Source organism: Astatotilapia calliptera, chromosome 23, assembly GCF_900246225.1.
Source record: "Astatotilapia calliptera chromosome 23, fAstCal1.2, whole genome shotgun sequence".
NCBI lineage: Eukaryota > Metazoa > Chordata > Actinopteri > Cichliformes > Cichlidae > Astatotilapia > Astatotilapia calliptera.
In genome coordinates, this window is record NC_039323.1 from 39710451 (window position 1) to 39723357 (window position 12907).

A 12907-nucleotide genomic window follows, 5' to 3' on the forward strand; every position below is an offset into this window, starting at 1 on the left:
GATGCATTTTTTAAACCACGATCCAAAGCCCGTGAGATGAAATCACGCGTGGTTTCACGAGATTTAACGTTGCTATCTTATTGACTTACTTCACCTGAACATGATATGAACAATTTAATACACCCTTTCTGCATATCATGTAGTTTTTACACTATATAGTTACATTTATCTTTAAAACATGAGGCAATTGTGTTAAATGCATGCAAGATGCTTACATAAATCCAAGAGATGGCCAGTCCCTTTTTTTCAGTGTAAGGTAGACCCTACAATAATACATACAGAGAACCCAACAATCATATGACCCCCTATGAGCAAGCACTTTGGCGACAGTGGGAAGGAAAAACTCCCTTTTTACAGGAAGAAACCTCCGGCAGAACCAGGCTCAGGTCGGGGCGGCCATCTGCTGCGACCGGTTGGGGTGAGAGACTGAAGACGTTTGTTGTAGGTCTGATTGAAGGACTGATGTGATGGTAAGTTGTCTGCTGCTCCGCTTTGAATATTGAGAGATTAGTTGATGGATTTCAAGCCAAATTGTGCCCAAGTTTAAGACCACATTCATTGCTTTTTTTTGTTGATGTTATTGTTTTGGGCTTTTTTTCCACAAGAATTTCTAGCTCCCCTAGAATTCTGGCCACCCAAACGATGATTGCTGCTGAGAGAACACAAGGTTTTGTCCCCCTGTACTATTCATGTCAGTGCAGGGGGTTCTCCTTGAGAGGCCAGGGTGGAAAAAGGGATGCTTCAGAACCTCCGAGGGTGTTATGCGCAGATTTGCATCCAAGGCCAACATTTCTTTGATTAGCCTTACAAATAATGTTTGGCCATTTTCCGGTCCTCGCCTAACTTTCAGCAGTTTTTCGAGGTCATCGAGACACTTAAGTTTTATATATCGAGTTTCCTTTGATCGATAATGTGTCTCGTGTTGAAATTGTTCTTGGGTCTTAAATGTCCAGCGCTGTTTGTTGTAGTTATCCTCGATGAAATAGCAGTCAGTGTACAAGCCAGACTCTAGGAGATGATCTGGTAGCTGACCCTGGGTTTCAATTATGAATTTTAAAACATCATAATCGTCTTCCCCAGGATAGAGAGGCACCCCTGTAGCAAGCTCCACAGCTACCAGCCCCAGAGACCACATGTCGATTGCTTCGTCGTATGGAATGCCAAGCATAACCTCAGGTGCACAATAACCAATTGTCCCCACACGGTCACCAGGAATCACTGCAGAAGCAGGACATGAGAGGCCAAAGTCTATGAGTTTGACTTTGACGGGAGACTCACTGTGGTTCAGCACCATGATGTTTCCAGGTTTGAGGTCAGCATGCACTATTCCCACAGAACCCAGGTGGAACAGAGCATTTGCGAGCTGATGCAAAATTGGCCTGAGTTCTCTCATTGGGAGACCTCGGTTATTCCGGTCCCCAATGTAGTCCCACAGGCTTTGGTCGAGCAATTCGAAATTCAAGCAAATGCGCTGTCCATCGAGGAAATAGTCGTTCCATTCCACAATGTTGCACCTGTCTGGATCCAAGCGTCGTAGCTGCTCCAGGATGAAAATTTCCAGTTTTGCCTGGAGCAGAATTTCAGGGTCGCTCTTGTTGACTTTAATAGCAACGGTTTTGTTGTTTTTTGTATCGCGACATCTGGTTACTAAACCAAAGCCTCCTTCTCCAAGGAAGGCCTCTACCACGTGGTGATCTCCTAAAATGGTCCCTTCCGTTATTTGAAGATCATCTTCAGAGGCAGATGGGTTGGCTGAGGTGTTGATGTCTCCTTTTTGAGGAAATTCAACTGAGTTTTGGAAACTGCAGCTGAATTTTTGCAATCCATGACTTTTCCAGCTTGAAGGCTGCTGAGAGAGCACAAGGAGTTCTCCCCCTGTACTATTCATGTCAGTGCAGGGGGTTCTCCTTGAGAGGCCAGGGTGGAAAAAGGGATGCTTCAGAACCTCTGAGGGTGTTATGCGCTGATTTGCATCCAAGGCCAACATTTCTTTGATTAGCCTTACAAATAATGTTTGGCCATTTTCCGGTCCTCGCCTAACTTTCAGCAGTTTTTCGAGGTCATCGAGACACTTAAGTTTTATCGATCGAGTTTCCTTGGATCGATAATGTGTCTCGTATTGAAATTGTTCTGGGGTCTTAAATGTCCAGCGCTGTTCCTTGTGGTTATCCTCGATGAAATAGCTGTCAGTGTACAAGCCAGACTCTAGGAGATGATCTGGTAGCTGACCCTGGGTTTCAATTATGAATTTCAAAACATCATAATCGTCTTCCCCAGGATAGAGAGGCACCCCTGTAGCAAGCTCCACAGCTACCAGCCCCAGAGACCACATGTCAATTGCTTCATCATATGGAGTGCCAAGCATAATCTCAGGTGCACAATAACCAATTGTCCCCACACAGTCACCAGGAATCACTGCAGAGGTGTTACATGCGATGCCAAAGTCTATAAGTTTGACTCTGACTTGAGACTCACTGCGGTTCACAACCATGATGTTGACAGGTTTGAGGTCAGCATGCACTATTCCCACAGAACCCAGGTGGAATAGAGCATTTGCGAGCTGATGCAAAATTGGCCTGATTTCTCTCATTGGGAGACCTTGGTTATTCCGGTCCCCTATGTAGTCTGACAGGCTTTGGTCGAGGAGTTCAAAATTCAAGCAAATGCGCTCTCCATCGAGGAAATAGCCGTTCCATTCCACAATGTTGCACCTGTCTGGATCCAAGCGTCGTAGCTGCTCCAGGATGAAAATTTCCAGTTTTGCCTGGAGCAGAATTTCAGGGTCGCTTTTGTTGACTTTAACAGCAACAGTTTTGTTGTTTTTTGTATCGCGACATTTCGTTACAACACCAAAGCTTCCTTCTCCAAGGAAAGCCTCCACCATGTGGTGATCTCCCAAAATGGTCCCTTTAGATATTCCAAGCTCATCTGAGCCGAAGGCTGGGTTGGCTGACATGGTGTAATGTGTCTGTTTGCGCTGTGAATTGGTGAGAAACAAAACTGAACTTGTTTTGGTTTCTCTTGTAAATTGCTCTCAAATCTTCTCAAAAGGGTTTTAGTTGCTGCAGGTCAACGTCCGTTAAGCATAAAGTAACAGGTGAGCGCTCCTATTTATAGGTTTTGGAATCAAAGCAAAGTTATGACATCAGAAAGGATCAAAGCAAAGTTATCACGTCACAAGCGATCGAAGCGATTCTAATATGTGCGCATGCGCACATATGAGAAGCGATGGAAGGGTTCTAATATGTGCGCATGCGCACATATTAGAAGCGATGGAAGGGATTCTAATATGTGCGCATGCGCATACACGTGCTTGTTTGTGTAATATTGTTCACACTAAACTTGACCCTAATCAATTTAATATCAGTCAATCAAAGAAAATGTTAGTTTTGGAAAATTTTAAAATGACATAACTGACAGTTAAAACATTTTTTGTTCATGTATTTGTATTTGTATTGTCTTCGGGGGTTTTTTTGCATACCATGTCAAGCTTTTCTGTATATAGTCATGTCGTAGATTTCGGAGCAAACAAGAAATTGAATTGGATTTTAATATTGCAGTGCTTGGATTTCGGATTTGGTGCTTAAAACTTCTTGAAACTGTAACCGTATTTCATTCACCACAAAGAACTATCTGATTGAATAGTTTTCTTATCAGATAGAGAAATAAAACGAGTCGCAAAGTCTAAAAGCAACATTTGTCTGCCTGGGCTGTACCTCTGCACGTTAGTCTGTTTCAGTGTGTGACCCCCCACCCCCTCCCTGATCAGTCGGGGGTGAGTGCGCTAATGTGCCTGGAGGCCGTTTTAATGAGTGTTTGCTGGAAAACGAAAAATACAAGAAGGATTTGTACGTTTTCACAACGGGGGAGTTGCGTAAGTACTAGTAAATAATTTTCTCGAGTGTGTACGTTACACATGTTATTTGTTTAAAATTGGTATTATTATTTTGCTAGCTAGCAAACTCGCGGGATAAAGGATTGAAGTGCACTCAGTGCGATACAATACGGTGGCGCTATTCTAACAGTTAGTTATTGCAGGGTAACTTGTAGAATATGCTGTGAATTGAACCAAGATTACACAGCAGTAGCAGTAATACGAGTTACTTCCCTCAAGTGAAAGCGTTAAACGTTAGCCCGATGCTTAACTAGCCAACGTCAGGCTTTCTGATTGAAGGCTAAAAGCGACGTTGTCACCAAGTAAACAGAATATTGATGATATTTTTGTGTATCGCTGCAGCCTTTTCAAGTATTAACCTGGTGTCTTTGGGAACAGCTTAGGGGGAAATGACGGTAATATGACTGAACCATATGGGAAGAAAGAATAGGCACTTTTTGTGCTAGCGAAGTTTCCTGGCTTTCATTCAAAATCTGTTTATCATTAAACAATTGAAACATAATGGCTTCGAGCTGACATTGAGGCCTGTGGGGCACTATCAGCCACTGAGACAGTAGACAAGTGACTATTTCACACTTTAAGGCTGCCTGTTTATTTAAGGGAGATGAACAGTACATTCTAACTGTACATAATAATATCAATGATGATAGATTAAATAAATGGGTTTTTGAAAGACGCTTGTGCATTTTTAAAGTCTAAAGTGTTGAATTGATCTGAGTATGTCATGTGTTCAAAGCCTCTCCCAGTCAGTGCTGTTCTCTATGCCTGTCTTACTCTACATGATGTTATTAGCACAAACACTTTAAAGGTGATAATTAGGTCTACAACAATAACACAGACTGCAATGTAGTTAAGCGTCTTACAGTTAGTTTTGAATGAATGAACTTAAAAAACAACACAAGCAAAGATCTGTCTCCTCCTGTTTTTTGTGTCACATAAGAAAGAAGCATCAATATCTGATGAGAAGACTTATTCATTTGGCCTTTCACGTGGTCTTACTCAGGTGATGCGAAGTGAAATATGCATCCTTTTTATGGTAATGTGCTGGAAAATGTTGAAAATGGACATTAAACGTGCTTACAAAGTGCTTGAATTTGACCCTGAAAGGTGTATGAAGCCAGAAAAAGTCACACTTGGAGTAAAAACCTCTCATAGCAAGTTAATCATATTCAATTGATTTGATGCTTTCAGCACAAAATTTAGCCACACAGTCAGGACAGCGTCTGCTTTACCTTCATCGGTAAACGTGTTTATGCAGTACATAGTAACAGTGTGGCTGAGTCCTCTGGTTCAAATCAGTTCCAGTACATTTGGAGATGTAAGTCTTAACCTTTCACATGCATCGGGAAGGAAAAAACATTTAATCTTCACAGTACTGCCGAAGTGCAGCGATACATTGTGAAGTGCACATTTGCATTTCTCATACAGTACCGATCAAAAGTCTTGAACCACCCCCTTATTTTTTCGTGTTTTGCCAGGTCAGTCTGTGTTAACGGTGTTATTAACTGCATTCTTCAACTAAAGAAGTGAGAACAAATGATGTGGGCTTTTGTTTTTTTGCAATAGGCTGCAAGTAAATGTGTACAGATACAATTTAAAATTGGTTCTTTGTTAAGTTTTCTGGTCCTTTCCGTGACTTAGGTGTCTGTTTATGTTTGAATGTTTCAGAGATTAGTGTGAAGGGTCTTAACAGACAAAAAGTGGTCAAATACAAGCCCTGGATTAAAAATCAGAAACACTTTAAAAAGCCTGGAGAGCTATTCCTTAATACCACTTTAAAGATTACAGGGAAGTCCGGATCCCTGGAAGCAAATGAGGGATGGCTCAAGACTTTTGCACAGTGCTGTACATGTCATGTTCCCTGTTTTATAGCTCAGCTCAAACTGACACGTTCTCACTAACTGCTTCTCATTTTCTCCACAGTAAACTTTGACCACTTCCAGATACTGCGGGCCATCGGGAAAGGAAGCTTTGGAAAGGTAATGCAGCCTCCATTTTTCACGCCACTTGTATATTGTTTGCCCTTAATTACCCACCACGGTCGTCATCTCTAAAGAATCAGTGCAAGCGAAGCGAAATGTGCTGGGATTACACTTTAGTTCTCGTGTGCTGCTGTTATTTAATAACAGTTATAAATGCAGCTTCTGTAATTATTTCTATAAACTGTGTACACACCTGTGTGGATCAGCACGCTTGTATTCAAAAGGTTTCTCCATGTAACGATCTGCTAGGGAGTGTGGGGAGCCATAGCCCCGTCCCCCAGGGCATGAAGCAGGTATGGAGGAGATCCAGGCCCCAGACATCCAGAGGCCCCAGAGTACGAGGACCCGAGGAGGACCACCAGGGGGCTAACGTGCCACCCTCCTGGGAAGAGCTGAGGAGAGCCCCAAACGAGAGGTCACCCAGCAGCCACGGAGCAGAGGCCAGAGGGGGTTGCAGTGATGTGCCCGCGGGCTCTGCCAGCAGCCAGCTGTGCCAGAGAAGACCGGGTATCAGGCCGAGAGGCCTGAGGGCACCCGACCCCCCGTAAGGGGCCTAGCTGGGCCACAGGTGCCAGGCCCCGCCAATCGGCCACCAGGAGTGAGTCGGTACATACATGAGCGCCCCGCCCCAGACACCAAAACGAATAACAATAATGGATTGCATTTATATAGAGTTTTTCTAGGCACCCAAAGCGCTTTACAATTCCACTATTCATTCACTCTCACATTCATAAGACTGGTGGAGGCAAGCTACAGTTGTAGCCACAGCTGCCCTGGGGCAGACTGACAGAAGCGAGGCTTCCCAAATCCCTGAGCCACAGTCGCCCCCAGAACCACCAACACACCAACACCAGCCACCGGCAGGGAGCGTGCCGAGGGGGGAGAGGTCTCCACACCTCGGAGAGCCCGAGATGTCCCCAGAGAGGTGGAGTCTTACACCCAAGCTCCCCCGCTGACCCCAGTAGGCACCCCCACACTCTGGAACCCACCGGGGCAAGAGGGCCCAGGCCCATCCGGACCGGGACCCACAGCAGCAGCACCACCCGGCCCCACAGAGTCCGGGACAGCCCACCCGACCCCACTGCAGAGAAAAATGCACCCACCCCGTCATCCAATCTTCTCCCAGACTACACAAGACAATAGACACCCAGGTTGAGTCATTCTCCACCTCTCCAATATCTTTCCCCCACCTGCAGAGTCTGCTCCTGTAGAGAGGAGACCTCCTGCAAAGATGTAACAGCCTCCCCACCAGTTAGAGAGCCCTCCATTCAGGCCGATGCACCAGAGGTCCCCCGCTCCGGGGCTGAGCCCCCATGCACCACCCCGGCGACACAACAACCAGGACCCAAGGCCCCAAGGCCCAGCCAGAGCCCCAGCCTGGGGGCGGAGCACCCCCAGACCCCCAAGCCTCCACGCCCATCCCGGACCCACCCAGGGGCAGCCAGGCTACCAGGCCAGTAACCAACGTCCACCAGCACAGACCCTCCCCCATCTCCGCTGTAAGCAGCCACAAGGAAAACACCATCTAAGAGCCACCAGAGCCCCTTACCAGGTCATGGCCACAGGGAAAACGTCCCTAGGGAATCCCTAGATGCCCTAAGGCCGTCCCGACCCCCATATCAACCACAATAGCGAAGGCAGAACTAAACCATGACCCCCCACCCCCACTAGGTGATGAAGCCAATCAAAGTAGTCCAGAGGGATTGATCAAATGTGATGGCAGAGGCTGTATCAAGACTAATGTGATCTATTAGATGGTTTTTATATTGGTTAGAATTAAGATTATTTTTATTTTTCCAGTTAATGAGGACCATTTTCTTGGCAATGCATAGGGCCGTAAAAACAACGTGGGCTGTGTTTATTTCTGTAGTGACCTCATCCAAGTTGCCCAGCAAGCATACTAAAGGGGAGGCTGGAATGTTACATTTCAGACACTTTGATAAGTCGTCACATATCTTGCGCCAAAACTTCTGAACTGGTGGACAGAACCAAAGAGCGTGGATATAATTGTCCGGTGTATTTGCTGTGCAGTGTGAGCAGTTGTTGGAAGACGTATAGCCGATCTTGAACATCCTATGACCAGTATAGTGCACTCTGTGTAATATTTTGTATTGTATTAATGGCAAACTGGGATTTCTGATCCATTGAAAGGTTTTTAAGCATATCTGAGACCAAAGGATTTGGTCTAAGCTGATTGATAAATCTGCTTCCCATTTTGCAATCGGAAGGGATATTGATTCATCTACTTTAGAAAGTGTGCTGTATATTTTAGACAATAATTTTTTGGGGGGGGGGTTAGAGTAAAAAATTGTACCACACTTGGTGGTGTTTGTAATTCAGCTTCACTGGAATTAAATTTCTTTTTTTTACTATGGATTTAATTTGTTGATATTCCAAAAGTATTTTCTTGTTGATCCCATATTGTGTAACTAGTCTGTCAAATAAAATAAAGTCTGTTCCTTCCAATATATGTTCCAAGTTTTTAATTCCTTTATAACTCCAAACTGGAAAGTTTATCATGTTATTGTTTTGTAATATGTCCGGATAGTTCCAGATAGGTGTACGTTTGCATGGGATTAATGAAGACGCCGTCAATTTTAGAAACTCCCACCATGCTGTCAGAGAAGAGCTGATATTGATGCTTTTAAAGCATTCATGTCGTTTGATGTTTGAGCTGATAAATGGTAGGTCTGAAATCTCTAGGTTATTACATAGTGCCTGTTCTACATCTATCCAGGTTTCATCTAAGAAGATGTGTTTAAACCATCTAGAGATGAACTGAAGCCTGTTGGCTAAAAAGTAGTGATTAAAGTTAGGCAGATCTAATCCTCCTTTATCCTTGGTCCTTTGTAGTGTTTTTAAGCTGATACGTGGGGATTTATCTTTCCAAAGGAATTTAGAAATATACGAGTCTAGAGATCTGAACCAATCTTGTGATGGCTTATTTAGGATCATTGAAAATAAATAGTTTATTTTTGGCAAGACCATCATTTTTATAGCGGCGACCCTTCCCAGGAGTGATATGGGTAGAGAAATCCATCTAGCCAGGTCGCCTTCTACTGTCTTTAAAAGTGGGATGTGGTTTAATTTAGTTAATTCTGCAAGCTCGGGAGAGATATTACTAACTCATCTACACAAGTCGTGTTGTAGAAGGTACAGTATTTATTGTTGTATTTATTATGTACCAGCTCAGGTAAAGAAAAATGACGTGTAACCAGATGGTTTTTTTAGTAACTTTTTTTATTGCTCAAACACAAGAAACATGCTTTGAAAAAAAAATTGCTGGGCAGCACACAGCCCTGGAATGCTGCTAAAAACAAAGAAAGAAATTAAAAAGTGGCTAACGCGTGTTCAGGTTGTTTACTAAGCTCCAAAAGAAATGACAGAGTCAAAGGTAAAAAGACAAAAAAGTGACAGTCTTCCTCCTGCTGTGACTGACAGAGAAACTGTCACGGTCCTGGGTCTCCTGACCCAGCGTTTTTAGTTCTTTGTGATTTTTGTATTATTGTACTTGTGTGTGATTTATTCTATGGCTTCTAGTTTTGATCCCTTGCCCTTCATGTCTCTCTGTGTCCCCTCTGTTCTGTGTAATTGTGTGTCTTTGCATGTTTGAGTTTCTTGTTTTCTGTCACTCTGCATTGTGCATTATGTTCTCATGGTTGGTTTTTTGTTACTCTCTCTAGTCTAGTCTCTTGTGTTCCCAGCTGAGTATTTCCCTGTGTATTTTGGTTCTTAGACCTCTGCCTTATGGTTTATGTCTCTGTATTTCTTAGTTGCTGTCTCCACTGTGTCAAGTTCGCGTCTCTGTGTGATACTTCCTGTTTTACTTTGATGGTCCGTGTCTCATGTGAATGCGTCCTGCTTTGCTTGTCTCGTCAGTCCTGATTTCTCCCAGCTGTGCCCTCCTTCTGTGTCTCATTCCCCTCGTTACTTCCCAGTGTATTTAAACCCTGTGTTTCTCTGAGTCAGTGTCGCGTCGTCCCTCATGCTGTGTGGAGCTCCCTGTGTGTCTCTCTGTGAGTTTTCTAAGTTCCCAGTTTAGATTAGTTTGTATGTTTTTTCCCTGCCAGCAAATAAAGCTGAGTTTTGAGTTCACCTCCCTGAGTCTGTGAGTCCTGCACTTTGGGTCCAACTCCTGCCTGCCGCACAGCGATTCATGACAGAAACAGCTCATGTGTGTTCAGTGAAATGTGTGTGATCATGAGACTAGTCATTGACATCGTCCAGACTGTAAAAGTATCACAGAAACACAGTCACCTTTGGCACTGCGTCACAAGCCAGCCATGGCTGATGACAGAATCACTGAACAAGTGGCAGCATGTTACTGTTACGACATGTTAATGCTTTGGACCACAAACTCAAAGCAACACGAGCTTCAGGAATCGTTCGATGTTCTGTGATTACTTTGCAGTTTTAGAGAGATTCAAATTCATTGTGTGTTTAGCTACAGGTTAACAGTCTTCACAGCTAAGTTTTGCTTCCACCAAAGAGAAAAGAAAAAATAATATTAGGGGCTTTCCTGAACATACTTAACACTAGTTGTTAGCCGTCTAAGACCAGAATGTCTCTTGCAAAGTGTACAGGTAAATTATTTTCACAATCAACTGCAACATATCTGTTAGTGAGGAGATTACCAGTATACTGGCATCTGGGTTTTCTGGCTCCCACATTCCTTTAGTTCACACTTAACAACTTTGAACATCTTGTGACTTTTTGTCATTTGAAGTGTTTCATCAAATTTTCCCTCAACACAAATTTTTTTGATCTCACTTGGATTATCAAGGATGAACGTGTTGGTATCTTTACAGCTGTTGTCAACATTGTAGATCTGTTTCCTTCTTATAACCGTATCACAATCCATTGCAGTCATCTTGGCGTTTATGTGCTGTCTTCTAAACTGGCCATAGCGGGTTTCTTCAAGCGTTGAACTCTCAGAGGCAATGAGCAGCAAACAGATAAACAGGATCCTCATTATTACCTGGTGAAGAAAAAACAGAAACAATATTCTGATTGAGAATTTTATCCAGAAAAAGCACAAATTATTGCAACAAATATGTAATAAATTTGAGTCTACATGCTAACTTGTGGTTCCTAAAGTAGAATGGGAAGTGATAGGTTTGTAGCATAAACCACAGTTTACTACACAGCAAAAATCAAGACACAAGTAGGCAAAGTTCTTTGTGTTACTCATGCATGAGGGAGACCTGCCTGGAGCCAAGTGTCTCTCTGAAGAGGAGTGAACGCACCCCCCTCTTCATGCTACACAGAGTTGTTACAGACCTCCTAGGATGAGACATTCTTTCAATCTACAAATGAATATATACTTCTAAGCATATATAAATATATATTTCTAAGCATAAATGACAATCCAACAATACAAATCTAACAGGAAGCAGAGGCTTCAACTATCACCCAGCCCTCTCCTGTTGAGCCTGCTCCTATTCTGGCTTCAAGCCCAGCAAGAAGCGTCGGATCAGCTGCTGAATGATTGCTTAGTTACTTTGCTTTTGTCTTTGGGTGCTCAGGGACTTCTCATACACTCCTTCCCCTTCATTCATATTCTACTGTTACATACACTATGTTGCCAAAAGATTCTGTTCCTCTGCTTTCACACACACATATAAACTTGAATTACATCCTATTTTTAATCCATATGATGTCGACCTCCCTGTAAATGCTTTCCACAGCGTTTAGGAGTGTATGGGGAATTTATGAGGTCAGCCACTGATCTCACACATTAACTTGCAGTCTCTGCTCTATTTATGAGCAGTTCTTTCAGGTTGAGATCAGGACTCTGTGCAGGCCAAACTCGCTCATCCATGTCTTTATGGATCTTGTTTTGTGCACTGGTGTGCAGTGACGTTGGAACAGGAAGGGGCCATCCCCAAACTGTTCCCACAGACTATGGAGCATGAACGTATCATAAGTGTTTTGGTGTGTAGAAGCATTAAGAGTATCTTTTACTGGAACTAAGGGGCCGAGTCTTAAATTGCTGTTGAATCTAAATGTCTTATAGTGAGACACATTAGAATTTTGATTTTGTCTTTTCACAAACTGATCGCCAGCCAGAAATCTTTACATCACACAATGAAACAATTTGCAAGAACTTAAACGTCGACTCGGACATGAAATCATCATAAATGTAAACGCTGGAAGCTTTCCTCACATCTCCTCGTGTATTGTGGCTTGGTCTGTAATAACAAATCTGTACTGCACATCTGAAAACGAATAAAACTCAACTCAAGAACCTCACGACCTTTGCTGCACTAAAAGGCATCCAGCATGAGATTACCTTATTTTTGCTTCACTGATGAGTGAATGAGTGGTTGTTGGTTGGTTGGTTGGTTGGTTGGTTAACCTGCAGCGGTTCAGGCACAAGTGGGTCGTGTGGAGCAGCAGGTGAAAGGCTCTGAAGCTGGCGAAAGATTACAATAAATCAAATACATGACTGAATAGGCAACATCTGATAGTCAGTGTGAATGAAAATGAAAGATTATCTAACATAAAGACTGGTCTCAAACTGTACATGCATGTAGCTTATGCAGGATTTGTGTGCTCACAGAACCCAGATAATGTCAGCATGTTTTTAAGCCCGTGTCTGGATTGTAAAAGTAGGTAAAGTGTGGCAGGAGCGAGGGTTGTTATACTTCCTTGGAGGTGTAGAACATGAGCCTGTTGAGAATTAAATATTTTTATTGTACAAACAAAACATTCTTACCAAATGAGGAGCGAAGACTCGAGATGAGCAGAGTGTAGCTGAGACACGCTGTTACGTTCAAGTCAGTCAAACTGGAACAAAGAACACTTGGTTCTTGTCACTTTCATTTTTATACATTTCAGCAGCACTGCCTTATGTAATCATTTAAATTATCACCTACATCACCAGTGCACCAGTTCTAAGAAAATGTACCACTTCTCTGTTTGTGTTTCAGAAACTTAATGCAACATGACCACAGCATCACGCAAATGTAGTTTGTCACTCATAGCTGGCTTTTCTACTGTTTTACGAAAAAAAAAGTTTTCTTGCATA

The 12907-nt window shown here is 43.1% G+C and overlaps 1 protein-coding gene and 1 long non-coding RNA gene across 2 annotated transcripts; both read right to left on the minus strand.

The window, feature by feature from the left end:
* Positions 1 to 374: 374 nt before the first annotated feature.
* On the minus strand, positions 375 to 3103 carry LOC113016416 (homeodomain-interacting protein kinase 1-like). The gene has a single exon (XM_026159233.1). The coding sequence runs from the start codon at positions 2954 to 2956 to the stop codon at positions 620 to 622; it is 2337 nt and encodes a 778-aa protein (XP_026015018.1). The 5' UTR covers positions 2957 to 3103; the 3' UTR covers positions 375 to 619.
* A 7450-nt stretch (positions 3104 to 10553) lies between these two features.
* Positions 10554 to 12701, minus strand: LOC113016474 (uncharacterized). The gene is made up of 3 exons (XR_003271252.1): positions 12596 to 12701; positions 12170 to 12292; positions 10554 to 10855 (listed from the first exon to the last, which is right to left on the minus strand). It is a non-coding gene; the product is annotated as an uncharacterized LOC113016474 (long non-coding RNA).
* Between the last annotated feature and the right edge of the window lie 206 nt (positions 12702 to 12907).